General features: G+C 42.0%; 2 protein-coding genes across 3 annotated transcripts in view; one reads left to right on the top strand and one right to left on the bottom strand.

Annotated features, from left to right (window-relative positions):
• Positions 1-1,310: 1,310 nt before the first annotated feature.
• Positions 1,311-14,605, bottom strand: mrpl35 (mitochondrial ribosomal protein L35). Its single transcript, XM_062957758.1, has 4 exons — positions 14,407-14,605; positions 10,980-11,163; positions 2,134-2,278; positions 1,311-1,653 (listed from the first exon to the last, which is right to left on the bottom strand). The coding sequence occupies exons 1-4, from the start codon at positions 14,438-14,440 to the stop codon at positions 1,465-1,467; spliced, it is 552 nt and encodes a 183-aa protein (XP_062813828.1). The 5' UTR covers positions 14,441-14,605; the 3' UTR covers positions 1,311-1,464.
• Positions 14,606-14,689: 84 nt separating this feature from the next.
• Positions 14,690-23,771, top strand: part of immt (inner membrane mitochondrial protein) — a 28,223-nt gene continuing 19,141 nt past the window's right edge. For both annotated transcript variants that reach the window (XM_008113119.3, XM_003222374.4), the window contains exons 1-2: positions 14,690-14,862; positions 23,175-23,248. In XM_008113119.3, the coding sequence (XP_008111326.2) occupies positions 14,821-14,862; positions 23,175-23,248 (116 nt within the window). In that variant the 5' untranslated portion in view covers positions 14,690-14,820. The remainder of the gene's footprint in view (positions 14,863-23,174; positions 23,249-23,771) is intronic.

The following is a 23,771-nucleotide window of genomic DNA, read 5'->3' as shown; positions in this document are numbered from 1 at the left end:
GAATATTGACTATAGGAGGATATTACATCTTGATGAAAAGATGGTAAAGTAGAGAAATGGGCAACTAAATTCATCCAAAATACACTATATGAATTTCCCATGAGGAAACGTTACAAATTTGGAGATGCTTCACTTAGAAAAAAGAAATTAAGCAAATAGTATTATGATAAAATCTATAACAATAGTATGATGTGGAGGAAGGAGATATTTTTCTTCCTCTTAACAGCAGAACATGAGAACTGAATGATGGAAGACTCAGCTCATGTAAGAGAAAAAAGCAATAGGGAATTAAAACTCATGGAGGTGAAAATTACCAATAGTTATTGGTCATGTTGGCTATCTATTAGAATAATAAAATCATAGTTGAAAGAGACCACAAGAGCCATCCATTCCAACCCTCTGCCATACAGGAAAAGTGCAATCAAAGCATCTCCAACAAATAGCCATCCAGCTTCTGCTTCAAAGCCTACAGGGAAGGAGACTCCACCACATCCCAGGCAGCATATTCCTCTGTCCAACAGCTCTTACCATTAGAAAGTTCTTCCTAATGTTTGGATGGAATCTCTTTCCTGCAGTTTGAATCCACTGCTCAGTGACCTGGTCTCCAGAACAGCAAAAAAAACATGCTTGCCCCCACCTCAATGTGACATCTTTTCATATAGTTAAAGATGGCTATCACTACTACCAGTATGAGAGGTGATGCCTCTGTTCTACAATTTTATGGAGAACACAAGTGGCAGGCTGTTGTTACACTTGTTTGACTTGTGAATGTGCCGCAGGCATCACTCTATGATCGGAATGCTATACTAAATAGCAATGGCTTGATCCCGTATGATGCATGTTTATATGAGAGTTTCTTATGCAAGAGGAACATATGCTGATATGATTATCTGAGCAACTAAAATCCATGTTGAATGGTAATGATTTCTGGTATATCAACTAAAAGCGAATGCCAAAAATTAATATAATTAAGTAAGCAGAAGTCTGGAAATGAAACAACCATCAAAATGAAATGTTTTATATCAATGATTGAACTCATAGTATGCATCTTGCTACGTCAAAGAAATATTCACAGTAAGAATTAAGAGTACAAGTAAGCCATTACTCTTTGAAGACTTTGTCCACTATGTTTGATAAGACCATTCACATATTTGATGCACACAATTCTATTAAGTAACAGAAAATACAGGAAGTAATAGTGTCCTGAGTAATACTGTATATATTTCCGGTCATAAAGCTGTGAACAAATATTTTTGATACAGTCTACACTTGTTCATCAAGTTGATTAATCACTATAGAAATCTACAAAGTAATCAAATCAAATTTTATTTTTCAGCAGTAGTTGAATAAGACCTTTGTATTTGTTAATTATACATTTATGGAAATGTGATCAATATGAACCATTCATTTTGTTACTGGCATACAGACTGTTTGGGCTGCTATAGCAGATGTGAATTCGACAATTCACCAGGGAATATTTGTACGGTCGTGATATTTCTGATAGGGATCATTGACATACCAGGTTCTTCTCTTCCAGAAGGAAGTGGTCATTTTGTCAAGCAGCTTAGACTGTGTTTTGTTGCAGAACACATGCTCCCTCAAGCGCTTTCTTCGCCTAACATTTTTTTTCCACAATCTTTTCTTGTAACCAGCCTGCCAAAAAACAAATTAATTTCAGAATCAAAGCAGATAGCTAGCAATATAATAAGTAGCCCCCCTCCTAGCTGTCCTTCTGGTGGCAGCCTAAAAACTTTTTATTTAGGCAGGCTTTTAAAACAAAAAGTTTCCAAGATCAAGTCAGGGACTGCTGTGTAGTTTTTAGTTTTGAATAGGTTTTGATGGGTTTTAACTGAATTTTTAATACTAGTGATACTTAATTCTGTTTTAATGTTTGTATATTTTTAGATTTAAAACTGTACTGTAATATTTTAATGTAAGCTGATTTGAGTCTCCTCGTGGAGTGAAAAAATAGGGTATATATGAACATAATAGGTAACCAACCATATCAACACCTATGTTTGCCCTCAATATTTTTCTCTCGCCCATTTTGTACTTGTTCCAAGTTTTACACTCTCCCAACCACATATTAGACAGTTAATACAATCCAGTATTCAGTAAAGAAAATGTTGTTACCCTTCTCCGTAGCCAAAGGCCACAGTGCAATCGGAGAAATCTATGAACAACAGCTTTTACTGTTTTCCGTTTTCCTTTCCGCAAGCTATATTTGATGAGAGTCCTTGTTTGCTGATGTAATATACTTGGAAGCAGAGGTGTTACACTGAAATTTATGTCAAAGCAAAAAGACAACTAATTAGAAATAATAAAAATATAGTAAAATAGTTGTAAAATACTGAATTTAGCAATTAACTGTTTCAGGACCATAGGAAATTGACACAAAACTCCATGTGAAGAATAAACTAAACATTTTATCTATTTTAGATTAATATCAATAATTCTTATTTAAAAATTCTTTAAAAATAACATTTCAAATCAAATCTCAAAGATGCTTAATCTACACATAGTCTTGTCAAAATGAATTAATGGGTCTATCACACTCACACATATTGAATTACCTATTAATCAAAGTGGGGATTCATTTCATTTTACCATCTTATGAACATTCTTTTGAACAGTCTAATTACCAGTCCTTGAAAATACATTTTTTGCTTCTCTGAGTAAAGTTTGATGTGCCAAAGACAAGTTAAAAGAATTGGTGCTTTTCTGCTTACACAGTGATGGAGCTGTGCTAAGGAAGATGGAACTCTCTAAAATTCAAAATGACATTGTGTCAAGGACAGAACGCCACAAGATTCAAAGTAACAGAGTTTATTAGATTACAGAACTCAAAAATGCCCGTAAAACACAAGGGCCAGGCAGTTTTTGCCTTTAGGAGCAAAAAGGGGCAAAAGTAAATGTTCAAAAGATAAACCGGATTAAACCGGAGTTTAATCCGGGTAAAAACAAACTGCTTGCTTCAGCCTGGGTATAAACGAAACGAAAGCCAAGGAACAAAAGATACAAAGAATGCAACTAATTGGCAGCAGATTCCTCTCTGCTGCCAACACTGTGCTTAGAGTAACTTGCGTCGCTCCCCCACACACACAGCAGACAGGATCTCCAACACGAGTAAATCAGCCAAGGATTGTAGCAGTTGAGTAGACCAGTTCCGTTCCGTAGATCAAAGCCAGAAGCAGACGTTTGTAGTTTTTCCAAGTCCAAGAAGGGGGGAAGACAAGCCGTGGTCAGTTCAGTCCGAGTTCTCAAAGCAGGAGATGGCGTCCGTCAAGAAGACGACGGAAGGTCAAGCTAATAAGAGTAAGCACAGGTTTGCACAAACAAATGCCCACACAATCCCTCCCGCCGTCTGACCCTGGATTCCAATCAACTTACGTCACAGCACAGGAAAGCACACAAGTCTTCAGGGAAGCGTCCCACACACACACGGATCCCAAGCGTTTGCCCAGATTACCTTGCCCAACGCAATTTGCAATTGCTCCCAAGCCCCATTTTATGCCAGTTACAAATCTTCATCACTGTCAGCTGTCCTCCTTAACCCGGGCGTTTCCTCATCACTTTCCTCGTCAGAGCTGGAACACCTCTGACTACGCCCAACAGCATCTCCAGCTGTGGATCCCGTCCCATCCCTCCAGCTAAACCATGGGTCTAATCCTGAAGGTCCCCATTCATCTTCTGTCCCATCATGGCCAGTGGCACCCACTTCCTCCCTTACCCGAGTCCAATCCATCTCATCCTCCTCTGAGCTAACCAGCCCCTCCTCCATTCTCTCCGTAAACCCTTCGAAAGACTCCTCGTCAGATGGTGCTGCAAATATGTCTCGCAGTCTTTTTCTCTCTCGCTCCTCGAGAGTATCTGACTCTCGAGGAGTCTTACGCCCACGTCTGTCAGTAACAGAGCCATGAGGCTCAATCATAACACTATCCCCTCTCACAAAGGCCTCCTCCCCCGATGGCGGAGAAGTGGCAGTGATACCCTCCGCTATAGCACCACGACGACTAGAGGTATCAAGTTTCAACAGCGAACGATGAAAGACTGGATGGACCTTTAAACTAGACGGTAAACGCAAACGAAACGCAACAGAAGAAATCTTTTTAACGATAGGAAAGGGACCCAAATACCGAGGCGCAAACTTTCCCCCAGCCTGTTTAATATGTTTGGAAGATAACCACACCAAATCCCCTTCTTCCAACTCCTCCCCTGCCTGCCTGTGGCGGTCAGCCTGAGTCTTCTGCGTTGCCTTAGCTTCCAACAGTAAGCGACGGGCAACATCATGCAATGCAGCCATTTCCGAAGAGCGGTACACAGGGTCCGAAGAGACCACATTGGTCGACGGCGCCACACCTCCCCGTGGGTGAAAACCATAAGTTAGCTCAAATGGCGTATGCTGACTAGACGTGTGCACCGCATTGTTGTAAGCAAATTCCGCCACCGGTAACCACTTTACCCAAGCCGTGGGTTGATCTAAACAAAAACAACGCAGATACTGCTCTAAGAGCCCATTAACCCGTTCCGACTGTCCATCCGTTTGCGGATGGAAAGCTGAAGACACGTTTAACTTAGTCCCCAAACACTCATGGAAGTGTTTCCAAAAGCGTGACACAAATTGCGGAGCCCTATCTGAAATAATCACCTCGGGTGCTCCGTGCAAACGATAGATGTGCTTTGTAAATAGTAAGGCCAACGTAGGGGCCGCCGGAATGGTTGAACAAGGAATAAAATGAGCCAGTTTACTAAATAAATCCACCACCACCCAAATACAAGTATAACCCCCAGACTTAGGCAAATCTGAAATAAAATCCATGGAAATGATTTGCCATGGCCTCTCCGGAACAGGTAAAGACGATAACAACCCTCTAGGGCGCCCAACAGGCGTCTTACTCTGCTGACAAACGGCGCAGCTGTCACAAAAGCGCAGAATGTCTTGCCGCATCTTTGGCCACCAGTAGCTCCTGGTGATAAGCTGTACGGTCTTGAACCTGCCAAAGTGCCCAGCCATGGGTTCGTCATGGTGGGCTCTAATCACCTCCAACCTGAGGGTCCCTACTGGTACGTAAACCTGCCCCCTACGCACCAATACCCCGTCTTGATCCTGGAGATGCGGCAGTATGGTACGGTTACCTGCAGAGAGCAGCATCAGTTGCTCCTGAGTCCACACATCATCCTTCTGAGCCTCAAGGATCTGGTCATGTAACCCAAGCTCATTATCTACAACACACAGAGAGGCAGTAGGCAAGATGGTCTGACATACTACCTGCTCATTGGTCTTAAATTCCGGCTTGCGGGATAAAGCATCGGCCCGCAAGTTTGCCTTCCCCTCCACGAACTGCACCTTGAAGTTAAACCTGGAGAAAAACAAAGCCCAGCGGATTTGACGCTGGTTTAACTTCTTTGCTGTTTGCAAGTGCTCTAAGTTCTTGTGATCAGATCTGACCACGATCTGGTGCCGTGCCCCTTCAAGCCAGTGCCGCCACACCTCAAACGCCACCTTAATCGCCAACAACTCCTTCTCCCATATGGTATAGTTCTGCTCGAAGGGTGTTAGTTGCCGCGAGTAAAATCCACAGGGACGCAAGGTCCCTGAGGAATCCTTCTGAGACAATACAGCCCCCAACGCGTAGCTAGAAGCGTCCGCTTCTACCACGAACGGTCTGTCAACATCAGGATGGGTTAGTATGTTGTCCGATTGAAAACTAGACTTTAGTTGTAGAAACGCCTCGTGAGCTTCCCGCCCCCACACAAATGGCTGTTTCTTGCGCAGAAGCTGCGTCAAAGGTACCGTGAGCTTTGCAAAATTCGGAATAAACTCCCGGTAGTAATTAGCGAAACCCAAGAACCTTTGTACATCCTTCTTAGTCTTCAGCTCCTGCCATGAGTTGACGGCGTCAACCTTATGTGGGTCCATTTTAAGTTCCCTACCTGACACTACATGACCTAGGAACTCCACTTCAGGCACATGAAAGACGCACTTGGAAGCCTTGGCGAAAAGCCCATTAGCCCGCAGTCGGTGCAGAACCTGCTTGACATGTTGACGATGTTCTTTCTCGTCCTTAGAAAAAATCAAGATATCATCCAAATAAATCACTAAAAATTGGTCAATTAGGTCCCTGAACACATCGTTCATGAACCTCTGGAATACCGCAGGAGCATTACAAAGCCCAAAAGGCATGACTCGGAACTCGTGGCATCCGAAACACGTGTTAAATGCCGTCTTCCATTCATCCCCTTCCCGTATACGGATTAAGTTATAGGCCCCCCGCAGGTCAAGCTTGGTAAAGACCTTAGCCCCTTGCACCCTTGATAACAGTTCCGAGATTAAAGGCAGCGGGTACCTATCCCGAATGGTGTATTTGTTTAGGATCCGATAATCGCAGACCAACCTAAGTTCCCCAGTCTTTTTGGCTACAAAGAATACCGGTGCCGCAGTTGGAGAACTAGATGGGCGAATAAACCCCTTGGCTAAATTTTCATCTAGAAACTCCCGCAAAGCTTGCCTTTCCGGTACAGTCAAGGCATACAGCCTCCCTGCTGGCAGTTTCGCACCTTCTGCCAACTTGATGGCGCAATCATATGGCCTGTGCGGTGGTAATTTGTCCGCTTCTCTTTTACAAAATACATCAGAGAACTCCCCATACTCAGCAGGCACTCCCTCCATATCAGAATGAGTAACATTTAGAGTGCAACAGTCCTGCCTCTTTAAGATCACTTTACGTGTTGCCCAATCTACATGTGGGTTTACTACAGCTAGCCAATCCATCCCCAGGATCACATCATATCTAGGCAAGCTCGTAATATCCCACACAAACGTTCCCGTTACTCCCTGCACCTCCCACGTTACTGCTGAGGTTTCATGGTTAACCACCCCAGTCTCCAGCAGTCTCCCATCTGCTCCTTCCACCCACACGTCGCATGCCTTGCGCACTCTAGGAATGCCATGCTTCTTAGCAAACTCAATATCTACATAGGAGACCGTAGCCCCTGAGTCCAGCAGTGCCAAAGTAGAAACAAGTTCCCTTCCCCCAACAGATAATGTAATGGGTACGAAAACATGCTTCCTCCCCTCAGTTGACTGCTTGAGGAGCCCTAGTGCGTTGGACTCACGTCGCACTAGGGCTGGCCTTTTCCCGAAAGCTGGGAAGGTTTCACATTACAATTTTTGGCAAAATGCCCAGCATTCCCACAGTACAAACACAAGCCCAGCTGCCTCCTACGGCTCTTTTCCTCTGTAGACAGCTTTTTAAAGACCCCAAGCTCCATGGGCTCTTCCCCCATCACCACAGGTGCCCTGGTTACATGCATGGGTGGCGCACACATTGCTTTTGAGTGTTTACGAGCCTCGAACCTTGCGTCTAAACGCAGCACCTTAGCTACTAAGGCGTCCCAGCTTTCAGCCGGCTCCAAGCGTGCTAATTCATCCTGGAGCATATCACTTAACCCGGCAGTAAATAAAAGCATGAATGCATTTTCCCCCCAATCCAGCTGGTGGCGATACAGGTTAAACTTATTTAAGTAATCCAAAACAGTCCCCTTTCCCTGTTTCAACCGATACAGAGCCCACCCAGCGTTCTCCGTGCGGAGAGGATCCCCAAAAGTATCAGTTAACAACCTTTTGAAATTATTCAAATTGTCCTTGACTGGGTCATTTCCCAAAATTAAATTAGTGGCCCATTGTCCTGCGGGACCGGTCAACAAACTCAAAATAAAGGCCACCTTGCTAGTGTCTGTAGGAAAAGCATGAGCACTGAGCTGAGAAAAATAAAGCTCCACTTGTGCCAAAAAGGTTGGCAACTTGCACCTGGTTCCGTCAAAGCGTTCAGGAGTCAAAACATGTCCTTTCACAGCCTGAGCTGTTTGGATAACGGTAAAAGCCGTTTGCAATTGGTCTACTTTGGCCCTTAACTCATCCATCGTCTTCCTGACGGGTTTATTGCTGCAATAAACTTTTTATGGGTGTTGGGCAATCTGTCAAGGACAGAACGCCACAAGATTCAAAGTAACAGAGTTTATTAGATTACAGAACTCAAAAATGCCCGTAAAACACAAGGGCCAGGCAGTTTTTGCCTTTAGGAGCAAAAAGGGGCAAAAGTAAATGTTCAAAAGATAAACCGGATTAAACCGGAGTTTAATCCGGGTAAAAACAAACTGCTTGCTTCAGCCTGGGTATAAACGAAACGAAAGCCAAGGAACAAAAGATACAAAGAATGCAACTAATTGGCAGCAGATTCCTCTCTGCTGCCAACACTGTGCTTAGAGTAACTTGCGTCGCTCCCCCACACACACAGCAGACAGGATCTCCAACACGAGTAAATCAGCCAAGGATTGTAGCAGTTGAGTAGACCAGTTCCGTTCCGTAGATCAAAGCCAGAAGCAGACGTTTGTAGTTTTTCCAAGTCCAAGAAGGGGGGGAAGACAAGCCGTGGTCAGTTCAGTCCGAGTTCTCAAAGCAGGAGATGGCGTCCGTCAAGAAGACGACGGAAGGTCAAGCTAATAAGAGTAAGCACAGGTTTGCACAAACAAATGCCCACACAATCCCTCCCGCCGTCTGACCCTGGATTCCAATCAACTTACGTCACAGCACAGGAAAGCACACAAGTCTTCAGGGAAGCGTCCCACACACACACGGATCCCAAGCGTTTGCCCAGATTACCTTGCCCAACGCAATTTGCAATTGCTCCCAAGCCCCATTTTATGCCAGTTACAAATCTTCATCACTGTCAGCTGTCCTCCTTAACCCGGGCGTTTCCTCATCACTTTCCTCGTCAGAGCTGGAACACCTCTGACTACGCCCAACAGCATCTCCAGCTGTGGATCCCGTCCCATCCCTCCAGCTAAACCATGGGTCTAATCCTGAAGGTCCCCATTCATCTTCTGTCCCATCATGGCCAGTGGCACCCACTTCCTCCCTTACCCGAGTCCAATCCATCTCATCCTCCTCTGAGCTAACCAGCCCCTCCTCCATTCTCTCCGTAAACCCTTCGAAAGACTCCTCGTCAGATGGTGCTGCAAATATGTCTCGCAGTCTTTTTCTCTCTCGCTCCTCGAGAGTATCTGACTCTCGAGGAGTCTTACGCCCACGTCTGTCAGTAACAGAGCCATGAGGCTCAATCATAACACATTGGGTGTGAAGAACGTCAGATCTAGTTCTACAATGTAAGGAAGTGCTGTCCTTACATTTTCCTTCTAGTTAATAACACTCAAAAAGGATTTTTTTTTTTGCAAAGGCAGCAAATATAACCAGTAACACAAGAGGTCGCTACAACTGCAAATGCAAAACATATAGGTAAAAGTTTTCTCCTGACATGTCCCTTGTTTTCTCCTGACATGTCTAGTCATGTCCCACTCTGGGGGGTGGTGCTCATCTCCATTTAAGCCGAAGAGCAGCGTTGTCTGTAGATGCCTCCAAGGTAATGTGGCTGGCATGACTGCATGGAGTGCCGTTACCTTTCCACCGAAGCGGTACCTATTGATCTATTCACATTTGCATGTTTTCGAACTGCTAGGCTGGCAGAAGCTGGGGCTAACAGCGGGAGCTCATCCCGCTCCCCAGATTCGAACCTCTGACCTTTTGGTCAGCAAATTCAGCAGCCCAGTGGTTTAACCCGCTACACCATTGGGGGCTCCCAAAACATAATACATAATATTTAATAATAATAATAATAATAATAATAATAATAATAATAATAATAATAATAATAATAAACAACTTTGTATATCACCCTATCTCCCCAAAGGGATTCAGGGCAGTTTCCAGCATGTAAGGCAAACATTCAATTGCTGGAAAGAAACCATACAGATAATAAACAAAATAGACACATTCAACAATATAACACAACATAATTACCTTGTTAAAACACACTAAAAATAAAATATTTAAATTTTTTTTTAAAAAAACCACCTCATTGTAGCTCCATCAGTAAAAGGTTCAAAAAACCAATGGCCAGGATTACACAATGAACGTGGCCAACTATAAAAGGGCTGGGCCAGGGATAGTGCAATAAGGTATCATAGGGCCAGGGAAGTGGATAAAGTGCAGGACAACACACTATCTGGTTACCTTGGGACTAATCATTCACAAAAATTTGCTGGAACATCAAGTTTTCAAGTCCCTACGAAAGGAAGGCAGTGTGGGAGCTTGCCTAATTTCCCTTGGGGGGGGGCGGTATTCCAGACAGGGGGGCCACCACCGAGAAGGCTCTCTCCCTCGTCGCCATCAGTCATGATGTTTGTGACGGTGGTGGAAGCAAGAGGAGAGCCTCCCCGGCAGAACTTAAAGCCCGCGCCAATTCATAGGGGGAGATGTGATCCTGAAGAGGTTGAACCGTTTATGGCTTCATAGGTCAAAACCTGCACCTTGAATTGGGACCAGAAACTTATTGGCAGTCATTAGTGCTACTTTAATAGAGCACTGTAATTAGCTCCTGTTAGAAGAAACATTTAAAATTTAATTTCATAAAATATAAGCATTGTGCTGTAATTAAACAAATTACCTAAATTGCATTAATTATTCTTTACATTGTAAAATGTTCTACTGAGCAGAACTGCACTATTTTTAAGTAATAAGGAAAAGTCTTGATGGCAAATCAGATTTGTACTGATTTAAATTAATGATTTATATCCCCTTGATAAAATCAATCCTATGTGATTTTCAAGCTTTGATCCCTCCAAAAGGTTAACTTTTGCCAGTCATTCACAACACACCATCACCTGCTTAAGATGATATTCACAAAACACTAATTTTCTAATCCTATACCTCACTTACATTCAATGTTGTTTTTTTCCGGAAAACCCAACTCCTAACTTTCTATGTGGAATTATGTAAACAAACATTCCTACACACAGGAAGCCACTCCTTCTTTAATATGTTAGGGACCGGAGTGCAGTCGTTTAATCTCCAGAAGGCACATCCTGGATCCAAACCATTTTGCACATTACAAAAATGTTAAACTTTTAATAGACATGCATACCTATTTACTACGGAGACTGGATGCCCAAAGGAAGTACTGCCAAAAGACAGAAGAGGTCTTCTGAAAGAGACAGTCGATCCCTGCTCATGGCTAATGTGAAATAAAGATAGTCGAGAAATTGAGCTGATACTGCAAGTACCATGATAGGCAGAAGGGGCTAAAGAACACAAGGACCGTAAAATACCTACGGAAAAGAAAACACGGTAAGATACAACAAAGCCACGAAAGGCATATGCAGTTTCACCTTGTCTGGCGTTGCTCAACTATTAGGTATTGGATTTGTTTGATTAGAGTGTCAGAATGTACAGTATTACAATTTTGGTTTTACTGAAACTAGCAATTACCCTGGGACATGTTCCTCAATTACCTTCACTCAGCTTCATCCAGCAGGATTAATATAGGCAATTATTATCCTGCTTAGCCTTAGGCTCCTTCTACACAGCTGTATAAAATCCAGATTATCTGCTTTGAATTGAATTTTATGACAGTGTAGATTCAGATAATCCAGTTCAAAACAGATAATGTAGATTATCTGCTTTGATATTCTGGATTATATGGCAGTGTAGAAGGGCCCTTATATGTGAATCCGATTCTTTGATTTGTTGCTCTCCTAGCTGCCAACATCATAAACAGGACTTTTGATTCTTGACTTGTTACAACAAGACCACTGAACTGAAGATTCAGTTCAAACACAATGAAAACTTTGATTTGTATATCTCCTCTCAGGGCCCTTTCCACACAGCTGTATAAAATCCACACTGAACTGGATTATATGGCAGTGTGGACTCAAGATAATCCAGTTCAAAGCAGATATTATGGATTATCTGTCTTGATATTCTCGGTTATATGACCGTTTGGAAAGGCCTTCAGAAAGGAGCCAAACAAGAATGGAGGGCTGCTTACTGCTCCTTAATAGGTCAGGATTATCAGTTATCCTTGTGTCATTGAGATATATAAACCAGGAGCATACTGGATGCAAATATCCCCAATTAAATTTTAGGAATCCAGAAAATGGTGGGTCTGCTAATGGTTCTCAAAAGTGAGAGTACAACTTTAGGGTTGCACCTTCAATTTTTCATTACATTAACTCACTATTGTGCTCAGACACCTCAAAGGAAAACTTGTAAATTGGCCCTTATGTGATGTTTGACATTTTAAAATGAAAGTGGTACCATTTATGGAAAAGGAGGCTGAGAGGGGACATGATAGCCATGTTTAAACATTTGAAAGGATGCCACATTGAGGAAAGGCAAGCTAGCTTTCTGCTGCTCTAGAGATTGGGACCCCTTCTACACTGCCATATAATCCAGATGATCAAAGCAGATAATCCACACCATCTGTTTTGAAAGGGATTATATTAATCTACACTGCCATATAATCCAGTTTAAAGCAGATAACCTGGATTTTATATGGCAGTGTAAGGAGCCTAGGAGCAATGGATTCAAATTGCAGGGGGGGGGGGGGGGGAAGAGGAGGGAGAATTCCACTTCAACATTAGGAAGAACTTCCTGGCAGTATGAGCTATTCTGCAGTGGAATATGCTGTCTTGGAAAGTGGTGGTATCTCCTAATCTGGAGACTTTGAAGCAGAGTTTGGATGGCCATCTGTCAGGAGTGCTTTGGTTGTGCTTTCCCTGCATGGCGGAAAGGAGTTGGACTGGGTAGTCACATTGAGTCCCCTTTGGGGGAAATAAAGTAGGGCATAAATATAATAATAATGTGGTCTCTTTCAACTCGATGACTCTTAAGGCACACACTCTCAGCCACCTATGTGGGCAATTCTGGAGCATTTCCGATTTCCAGATGTGAAGTGTTCAACCTGTACTATTTCTTGCTCTGAAATGGTTTTACTTGCCCTGCTTTGAAAAAAAGAGGTATTTTTCTCCCTAGGGTGAATAATCCGCTTTAAATAAACAGAGCAAAACGATTTCACCACAGCCCTTTCTACACTGACAAGTAATCCTGGTTATAAAAGCAAACCACATTTTCTGATTTGAATTGGCCCCATTCTAACTGCCCTATATCCCAGGATCTGATCACAGATTATCTACTTTAAACTGGATTATATGAGTCTCCATTGCCAGATAATATGGGATAAGAAGATAATCTGGGATCATCTCCTGGGATATAACAGTGTAGATTCAACCTACGGCCCTTTCTACACTGCTGTATAAAATCCATATTGAACTGAATTATATGGCAGTGTTGACTCAGATAACTCAGTTTAAAGCAGATATTGTGGGTTATCTGCCTGGATATTCTGGGTTATATAGCTGTGTAGAAAAGCCCTATGTCTACACTGCCATATAATCCAGTTCAAAATGTATATGTTATACAGCTGTGTAAAAGGCACCCAAATGTGACAAATGAGATGTTAGACAAAGCAAGGAATTGCGTATCTGTATGTTAAACAGATAGGCAAATGACACTCATAAACTCCGGGCAAACTTAAAAAAACAAAACAAAACAGAATGCTCCTCGGTCTCAAAGACAGGCCAGAGCTCTAAGGAAGGAACTGCATTATTCCCTCAGAGCCCTTCCACACAGCCATATAACCCAAAATATGTTGAACGGCATCAAATTGTGCCATATATTAGCTGCTCTGAGTCCCTCAATGCGGGACAGTGGGCAGGATATAAAACAAAGTAAATAAAAATTTAAAAATATCAAAGCAGAAAATCCCACAGTATTTGCTTTGAACTAGAATATATGGCAGTGTGGACTCAGATAACTCAGTTCAAAGCAGATATTGTGTGTTATTCTGCCTTGATTTTTTTTATTAACTTTGTTTTATATCCCGCTTGCTCGCTCTCCCTCATTGGAAGGGCCCCCAGTTAAAATATATCGCTTCACCTCCTGCAGGTCCTGCCCCGGCCCAAGAAAACGTTCATTCCCTTCTCAGGGCCCGCCCAGCCAGGTTCTTTACCTCAGGATCCAACCCCTGGTTTTCTGTTTATCCCAGATTATCTGGCAGTGCGGACTCATATAATCTAATAAAGCAGAAAACCTGGGATCAGATCCTGGGATATAGGGCCTATCTGAGGATCCTTCCAAACGGGCATATAACCCAGAATATAAAGGCAGAAAACCCCACAATATCTGCTTTGAATTTGGTTATCTGAGGGCCCTTCTACACAGTCATATAACCCAGAATATCATGGCAGATAATCCACAATATCTGCTTTGAATTGGATTATCCGAATCCACACTGCCATATTCAATGTGGATTGTATACAGCTGTGTGGAAGGGCCCTATGTTCACACTGCCATATTTTCCAGTTCAAAGCCGATGTGGGATTTCATTCAGCTGTGTGGAAGGGACCTGGGTTATCTGCGTCCACGCTGCCATATATCCGAGTTCAAAGCAGAAAATGTGGGATTTTATTCGGCTGTGAGGAAGGGGCCTGGAAGGGCCCTCAGTCTCTGACCTGGGAACCTCCGCATCGCTCCGACGACCGCCATCTTGCTTTTTCAGCTCTTCCCCGCCCACTTTTTCCATTCGCTATGGCAACTGGCGAGGGTCAATATGCAGCCAAAAACGGAAGGGGGCGAAAATAGCCTGAATCCCTAAAGCGCGCGTGACTCTTTCCGATTCCCTCGCTCTAGGTTTCCTTGTGCGGATTGGCAGCCTCGGTTTGCTGTCGTAGGCACGGCCAATTATTTGCATATGTGCCTTCTTCTTTTCCTGATTGGTGAACATAAGCCCCGCCTCTTGGGGGGCCGAGGCAGCGGTTGCGTGCTGAGGGGAGGGGGGAAAAGGCGGCGAGGCGGCGGCCTATGACAAGCTGAGGGTCGCGCTCCTTTTACTCTCCTTCCTTCCTTCCTTCAGCCGAGGGGAGACCATGCTGCGGGCCTGCCAACGCGCGGGGAGCACCGCGGCTCAGGTGAGGCCGGGAGGGGCGGACATATGTGGGCGGCGGAGCGGGGAGCAGCCCTGAGGGGAAAGGACCTTTTCCCTCCCTCCCTCCCTCTCTGAGGGGAAAAACAGGGAGGACAGGCGGGAAGGACGGCTCGCGCGCTGTGGGCTCTTTTCAATGAAGCCTCCAAGTCCCGTCATGCCTTGCGCGGCGGGGTGTCGCCTCGCGGAGCCTCCCCAGCCCGGTTGTGTTTGTTTTATTACGCGAAGGCGGGGTCGCCCTTTTGAGTGGTTAATTACTCGTGAGAACGTCTCGGTCACGCGTTAGTTGAGGGTCACCGGAAGAAGAAGAAGGTCTGCCGGGCTCCTTGGTGTCACCTCTACAGCGAGGAAGAGCACGCCTTTCCTTCTCTCTCACGGTTCTCGCGCGAGGGAGCTGGCCAGGCCCCAAACAGCCCTCCGGCCTCAGGCCCCTTCCAGGCAGGCCCCATATCCCAGGATCCGAGCCCAGTTTTTCTGTTTATCCCAGGTTATCTGGCAGTGTGGACTCATATAATCCAGTTTAAAGCAGAAAACCTAGGATCACATTATTATTTATTTTTACCCAGTTTTATTTCCCCAAAGGAGACTCAAAGCGGCTTGACATAAAAGTATTAGTTTTTCAAGTCACTCCTGACACGTAAAAAAGTATACAATGTACAATATACGAACAGTAAAACAGAATTTAACACAAACAGCACTAAAACTCAAAGTTAAAATCCATTAAAAACCTATTCAAAGTTTTAAAAAACAGCACTCCCTGACTAGATCTTAAACACCCTTATCTTGAAAAGCCTGTCTGAATAAAAGGGTTATGAATGTTGTTATATTTAATGTTTTTGTTTCAATAAGTTTTATTTTATTATTCTTTTAACAGTTTTAACCTGTTTTAAAAATTTTTAGATGCTTCTCTTGTGTCTTGGCCTGTAGGGCAGGGTAGAAATATATTATTTCATAAAAATGAATAAATAAAACAGTTCTATACAAGAAATGATAAAACAGTACAATCACTAATCCACCTCTACTAATTAGTGTAAGGCATCAGTAATTACAAAGGCAGAAATATTAAATGTGAAACATGAAAGTTGTGGTTTTCAAAATCCAAAATGCATATGGTGTTGGTAGAGAATATTTGTAAAACCGTACAACTATCAATCTTTCTGCTTAGAAAGGAACAAATTTTCTTTACAACATTTCAAATACGTTCACACTGAAAAAAAAAGCTTTTTGCATTTCAAAACTGTGTACAAAGAGAGCCCATGACTCATTCGTCAGATCCTGATATATAGGGCCTTTCTGGAATGGCCCATCATGTTTTTTATGCTTTAATTATTGTGTGCTTTGGGTTTGATTTGGCTGTATATTTACTATTACTCTATTATTTCTGCTTTGAACTGGGTTATCTGAGTCTACATTGCCATATATTCCAGTTCAAAGCAGAAAATGTGGGATTATATGCAGCTGTGTGGAATGGACCTCAGTCGCGTTATTAGAGGCACGGCCCTTCATGGGGCCCGGAAGGATGTGACCTTGCCTTCATTCTTCTCCCTTGTACTGACCCATGTTGCTGTATGTATGTATATGTGTGTGTGTGTGTTACTATTTATTATATTATTACATTTATTTGTTTGTTATTATTTATATCCTCATGATTAGTATGTTTTATTTCCAATTTACATATTCATAAAAAACAGTAAAACATAACAATAAAAAGCAACCCCAGGAGCTATCCAGTCCAACCCCCTTCTGCCATGCAGGGAAAGCGCAATCAAAGCACCCTAAATGGACACGATACAGAATTTTGGAAGCAAAGGGGGGTGGAGGGCCTGGGTGGCAAGGAAAAGAGTGGGCAACAAGGGAGATGGGAAAGACAAGGTCTGTGCCCCAGGATGCTGCTGCTGTTGCTGTTGTTTTAGCAGCTCCAAACTTTACTTTCTCTGCATATTTCAGTAGGTGGAGGAGATGGAAATAGGAGGCTGTGGGAAGCAACATGGCACTGTGGAGCCCCTGACTATCACTCGTGAAACCCCAAGGGCTCCACAAACACAGTTTGAGAACCCCTGTTGTACAATATTTACATTGGCTTTGCACTTTTTATCCATTCCATATAAACCATACATGTAAATAAAGTTTTTTTATTATTATAACAAGGACCTTGTGGCTATTGCCAAGGGGGATATATATGTGTGTGCTTTGCGCTCCCTGTAGCCGACCCCTGTTAGCAGCCTGGCCACAGCTCTGTACCAGCTGAAGTTCCGAACCCTCTTCAAAGGCAGCCCCACATGGAGCCTGTTACAGTCATCCAAACAAGATGTCACTAAGGCATGCACCACCATGGCTAGATCTGGTGTCTCAAGGAATGGGTGCAGTTGGTGCTCAAGTGTTAAATGTGCAAGGGCACTCCTGGCCAAAGCAGAAACCTGGGCCTCCAGGTTCAATCCCTAGTACAGTAGAGCCTCGCTTATCCAACGTTCTGGATTATCCAACGCATTTTTGTAGTCAATGTTTTCAATACATCATGATATGTTGGTGCTAAATTCGTAAATACAGTAATTACTACATAGCATTACTGTGTATTGAACTACTTTTTCTGTCAAATTTGTTGTATAGCATAATGTTTTGGTGCTTAATTTGTAAAATCATAACCAAATGTAATGTTTAATAGACTTTTCCTTAATCTCTCCTTATTATGCAACATAATCGCTTATCCAACGTTCTGCCAGCCCGTTTACGTTGGATAAGCGAGACTTTACTGTACCTCCAAACTGTGGACCTGTGTCTTCAGGGGCAGTGTAACCCCATTCAATGCATGTTGCTTCTGGAAGTTTTTAATGCCAAGTTTTAAACTTTTGCGTTTTTAAATACATTATAACTGTACCTTCAATTTGCTTCTGACACGATAAATAAACAACCCCATACAATACAGGCTGAATTGATTCTCTGATCTGCTGTGGTTTCCAAGCACTTGCCATTTTGGACAATGTAATATTTTCCACTAACATGTGACAACTGTGGATGAGAAAGCATTCTGCACATACATTATGTCCTTGATATCAGGTGGGCTTTAGTGCCAGGACCCCATGGATACTAAAATCCATGGATGCTCAAGTCCCATTATATGCAGTGGTGTAGTAAAGGTGTGCCCCTTGTATAAAATGACCAAATCAAAGTTTGTTTTAGGGAATTCATTTTGGAATATTGTCCAGCTGTAGGTGGTAGACTCTATGGATGCAAAATCTGTGGACACGAAGAGCCAAATCTACTTTGGGGGGAGTTACTTTATTTTATATTCAATCAGCCTTGTATATCCATGGATTTGGCTAAATTCGTAAATACAGTAATTACTACCTAGCATTACTGCATATTGAACTACTTTTTCTGTCAAATGTGTTGTATAACATGATGTTTTGGTGCTTGATTTGTAAAATCATAGCCTAATTTGATGTTTAATAGGCTTCTCCTTAATCTCTCCTTATTATCCAACATATTGGCTTAGCCAACGTTCTGCCGGGCCTTTTATGTTGGATAAGTGAGACTCTACTGTACTTACATTACAATTCATAACAGTAGCAAAGTTACAGTTATGAAGTAGCAACAAAATAATTTTCCTGAGCATGGTCTGGGGGAGTGAAGGACCCCAAAAGAGGTTTTGAAGACTATACTTTATGAAACCCTGATATATAGGACTGTTCTGTAAGAATGTGTCTCTGTGTGTGAGAGTGAGTCAGCGTATTTAGTTTGAGCGTTAGGGCCCTTCCAGATAGGCCCTATATCTCAGGATCTGATCCCAGGTTTTCTGTTTATCCCAGATTATCTGGCAGTGGAGACTCATATAATTCAGATTAAAGCAGAAAACCTGGGATCAGATCCTGGGATATAGGGCCTGTCTGCAAAGGCCCTCAGGCCCTTCCACACAGCTGTATATCTCAGGACCTGGTCCCAGATTATCTATTTTAAACTGGATTATATAGGTCTCCACTGCCAGATAATCTGGGATAAGAAAATATTCTGGGATTAGATCCTGAGATATAGGGCACTGTGAAATTAATTACTTTTAATTATGTTATGATATGCTGTTTTATATTTTATTATATTGTATTGCTTTGGGCATGGCCCCATGTTAGCCGCCCTGAGTCCCCGCTGGGGAGATGGTGGCGGGGTATAAATAAAGTTTTATTATTATTATTTTTATTAGCATACGACTGTTGTTATTAGGGTTTGAATCCCATGAGAACCCACTGTATAATTTTGGGCAAATCACTCTCTCAGCCTCAGAGGAAGGCAAAAGCAAACCAGCTCTAAAATGTCTTGCTCAGAAAATCCTATGATATGTTAACATTAGGGTTCCCATAAGTTGCAAACAACTTGAAAGCACACAACAACAATCACACACCTAGAAGTAATTACTTGTGAATTCTGGGGACTTCTGCGCGCAACATGAATATGAGTATCTTTACTGTGCTAATTGTTTTGGATTTCTGAAGAAGGATAAAATTTAAATTATTTTGGTTGTAATATCTTAAATGACATCAATTTGACTTTGTTTATGCTATTCCTCAGGAATGTTTGAAAGAGAAAAACCATCATTTCTGTTAAAAAACCAATTATTTGCTTGTTGATATGCTCACATTCTGACAGAGACTGAAAGTCTAATTCTGTGCATGTTTCATTATAACTAAATGCCACTGTCTTCAGTGGTCTTTATTTATTCCCTGATAAATATGTTTGGGATTGTAATCTCAGTCAAATTCAAAATGATTGAGAATCTATTAAAAAAAATACATAATTTCCAAATGTTCATAATGTTATATGTCATATTGGAAAGAAATATATGGATTAGAGAGAGCCAGCATGGTGAACTCATTCTCGAGGGGGCTAGGGGCTGTATCCACACACTCAGCCATGGAAACTCACTGGGTAATGTTGTGTAAGTCATACCTTCATAGCCTGAGAGGAAGATAATGACAAAACTTTATCAGAATAAAGTCTGCAAAGAAAATCACAGGATAGGGTTACCATAAGTTGGAGCTGACTTGAATGTACATAACAGTAACAAATGTACTGGAAAGTATTCAATAAGTAATACAGAAGTGTGGAGAATTAAGGGAGAAAGGAAAACTTCAAATACATTTCCACATGCAGAAAATATATTGCTGTCTCAGGCTTATTTGAGCCTAAAACAACAAGATATTAAATAACAATTTAGCATAAATACACTGAGAGTCTTAATTAAAAATACCTGATGGATTTGTTGCTTTATTAAAATAACATATTTCAAAACCAGTGACAGCCTATTCTTTAAAAGGCCCAAGCTTTGAGAGCAAAAGCTGAAGTTTTGGATGCCTGTTCATTTGGAATTTTTCTGTGTTTCTAAATCATGGAAAATCTAAGTTTATGTTTCTGAATCATGGAAAATCTGAGTTTAAGGCCTGCTATAGAATCCAGACGTCCGAAGAAAGTTACTTGTGGTTTTCACATATTGCTTTAATAAAAAGTTTGGGCATCTCTCTTTTTTCCTTAGAAAATCAGAGATATGCCAACACTTTAAAGTTAGAACAGAATTACAATCTTCATCTTGCCAGAAGAACAACCCAAAGAAATGGTTATGGAGAACCAAAAGATAATACAAATACAGTGGGGGGAGAGTATTTAGTCAGATACCAGTTGTACAAGTTCTCCCACCTAAAAGGATGAGAGGGGCCTGTAATTGACATCATAGGTAGACCTCAGCTATGAGAGACAACATGAGAAAACACATCCAGAAAATCACATTGTCTGGTTTTTCACAAATTTATTTGCAAATTATGATGGAAAATAAGTTATAGCATGCAGGACAGACTCAGTCTCAGAGGAAAGCAATCCCAACCAATCACATAAAGAAATCTTGCCCAGAAAACCAGGTGTTAATATTGCCATAGGTCGGCTTGAAGTGGTACAGCAACATACTTGCACCTCATTGATTCTGATATCAATATTGATCTATATCGGACATGCATTTCGGACACCACACAGTTTTATATTCCATTCTGTTTCTTGTTTCTAGAGCAGGGGTCCCCAAACTACAGCCCGTGGCCCTCTCAACAGTGACTTTATCCTCCGCCAAGGAAGGCACATGCGGCGCGAAGGAGAAAGAGGGAAAGGCACGTGCCTTTTCCTCCTCCCTTGCCCCGCACGTGCCTTTCCCGCCTCCACCCTCGCCTGGTATGCGCCTTCCAAAGTTTTGCTTGTTTATAATGGTATTTTAATTATTATTTAATTAATAATTATTAAGGGATGCTTTGCTAGTGCTTTTGGTACACAAAGGCAGAAGAGGTTGAACTAAATGGCCCAAGGGGTCTCTTCCAACCCTTTTAATTACTATTATTATTATTATTATTATTATTATTATTATTATAAAATATGATCTAACTATGGTGATTTGTGCATTGGAGTAGAATTGTGTGACTCAGAAAAATCATCACAAAGTTCAACAAGTGTACTGCTTACTAGTCATGTGCATTGGGGGCAAACCTTGATCTGTTTCGTGTTCCCAGCTTTCTGTGAGGGCCCCGATCCGTTTTGACTGAGCCTCCTGAACTCAGGAGGGCATATATTTGTTCTCCGTTTTCAGTGCTGAATTATCTGTTTTCTTTCGGCCCATTATTGGGGGAGCTCCACCCGTGGGCCTAAAGCGCCCAGGCCTATGGGTGCAGGCTTTGGGCCTATGTGCCTGGCAGGGCTTACAGCCAAGCAAGTAAGGAGCGCTCCTGCGAGGCCCAGGTGTGTAGGCCCAAAACCTGCACCCGTAGGCCAAAGCACTGGGTGTCTGCAGCTGAGCAGCAAGTAAGGAGTGCTCTTTACTCGGCGCTTGGCTGCAGGGCCTGCGAGGCCCGGCCATGTTGGCCCAAAGCCTGCACCCATAAGCCCAAAGTGCTGGGGTGCCTGCAGCCAAGCCCCGAGTAAGAAGCATTCCTTTCTCGGCACTTGGCTACAGGCCCTGCCAGGCCCCGGTGCTTTGGGCCCATGTCGATCCAAAAAGCAGGCTTGGAGTGTATTCGCTCCCACCTGCCTTTCGTATCGAGTTTATTTTTGTTCCAGGAGGGGCCTTTCTGCTCTGTGCCATCCAAATGGACAGTACAAATGGAAACACAAATGAAACAGAGGAGAGAAATTTCAGGTCCATGTCTACTGCTTACTAAGATTATTTAGTGTAATACGTTAGAGTACTATAATGAAGTTTATGCAATACTACTTGTGAAAAATGTTGAGAAACTAAAGGATTGCATATTTGTTCTCCCAGATGTTAATGTATTTAAGCTTTGTTCATATAACAAATTTGCAACCGCCTTGTTAACTCCCATTTCGTTTCTAGGTTTCATCACTATAAGTGTTAGTTTTTATAATCAAAACCCTAACAGTTGGGCTTAGTATACTGTAAAGCAGCTTTTTCCAACCTTTCACATGTTTTGAACCGGAACATCATCAACCTTAGCTAATGTAACCAGTTTCACTTGTTAGTAAAATCTGCAGGACTTCCCACTTTCCCTTCTGTTAGTTTTCTAACAGTGATGGAGTAAGGGCTCCTTGAGGAAAAACCTAGTGGATGCTTGATGTGTGATTAGCAGTTACTTTCCCATTATCCCTCAAGCAATAAACATATGCAAACACAGGTATTCTTACAAACAAACAAACAAAATCTGAAATCTGAAAAATTTCCTTGTCCCAAGTAACTTGTAGTAATTTTTATGAGGAACAGGTGGGCAATTGTATTATTGTACCATTTCTCAAAAGTTTCCTCTGTATATCCTCCAACCATGTTTTGATTCCAGTGATTTCTTTTTTCAGTGCAGTATGAAAGATTTAATTATATGTTACGTGTTTCTGTATATAAATATTGTTTAAAATGAGTCAGTTTGTCTGTTAGATTTTCTTTGATTGACACATGTTGCAATGGGATAATGGATAATAAAATTGTAAACCTGAACAAATAGATGATCATATTGTGTATTTTGTATCCTGCTTTCAGAGCCCTTTCAGTTAAAGAACAAACTCTACGTAGTTTAATTTTTTCAAAAAGAGAGAGCTTCCAGTTGACCAAGCATTAAAGCTTCTCTAAACTATAAGCATTTTTGCTTCATGGTTCCCCTGTGGTACAATAGACCACAAATAAAGGTGGCAAGTGGAGACAGACAAAAACTGTGGGCTAGTTATTTGGAATACAGAAGTTTTTTTAGAATGTAGAGACACATTTTATATATCTTTAACGTGAAATTAGTTCAAATGAAGATGTTTTTGTGCATAACTTGGGTTTTTTTTTAACAGAATTGTCTGTGTGGTAAAAGTTCACTCCGTCCTTTACGTCTATATCGTGGATATTCAACATCTGGAGAATCTGGGTATGTCAATTCATGACTTTTTAAAAAGTGTCTCAATTGTTAAATTAATGTGAAATAGAATAATCCTGCTTTTCGTATTAATGTTCTTATTCAATTAAAAAAAAAACATAAGCAAGAAGTAAACTCTATGTCAACTTAGATGCAAGAGCATCTCCTATACCAGGACTTCTCGGTGGCTTGGTGCCTGAATGTGAATTGTTGGATGAATTCTAGGCAGTTATGTATACATGAAGCATTGTAATACTTTCAGAATATTTGGCATAGAATCCCTCCCTAATGGCATAATGCTCTTAATTTTGGGACCTATGGATTTTCATAGTAGCTTCATTATGCTATCTTTTGAAGCTCTTCGGATTCTTTGTCAAAGATGGCAAAGCACAGTAGACTATAATACTTGCTTGCTTGAGTTGTTATGAACAAGGTCTACTGAGAGACAAGGTTCAGCAACACAGTACAAGTCTATGAAGTAACTGGAAGAAAACAATATTTCCATTTTTTTAAAATCTTAATTACTCTGTCCCGC

Source organism: Anolis carolinensis, chromosome 6 (genome assembly GCF_035594765.1).
Source record: "Anolis carolinensis isolate JA03-04 chromosome 6, rAnoCar3.1.pri, whole genome shotgun sequence".
NCBI lineage: Eukaryota > Metazoa > Chordata > Lepidosauria > Squamata > Dactyloidae > Anolis > Anolis carolinensis.
The sequence above is the reverse complement of the archived record's forward strand: the minus strand, read 5'-3'. Positions and strand labels throughout refer to the sequence as shown.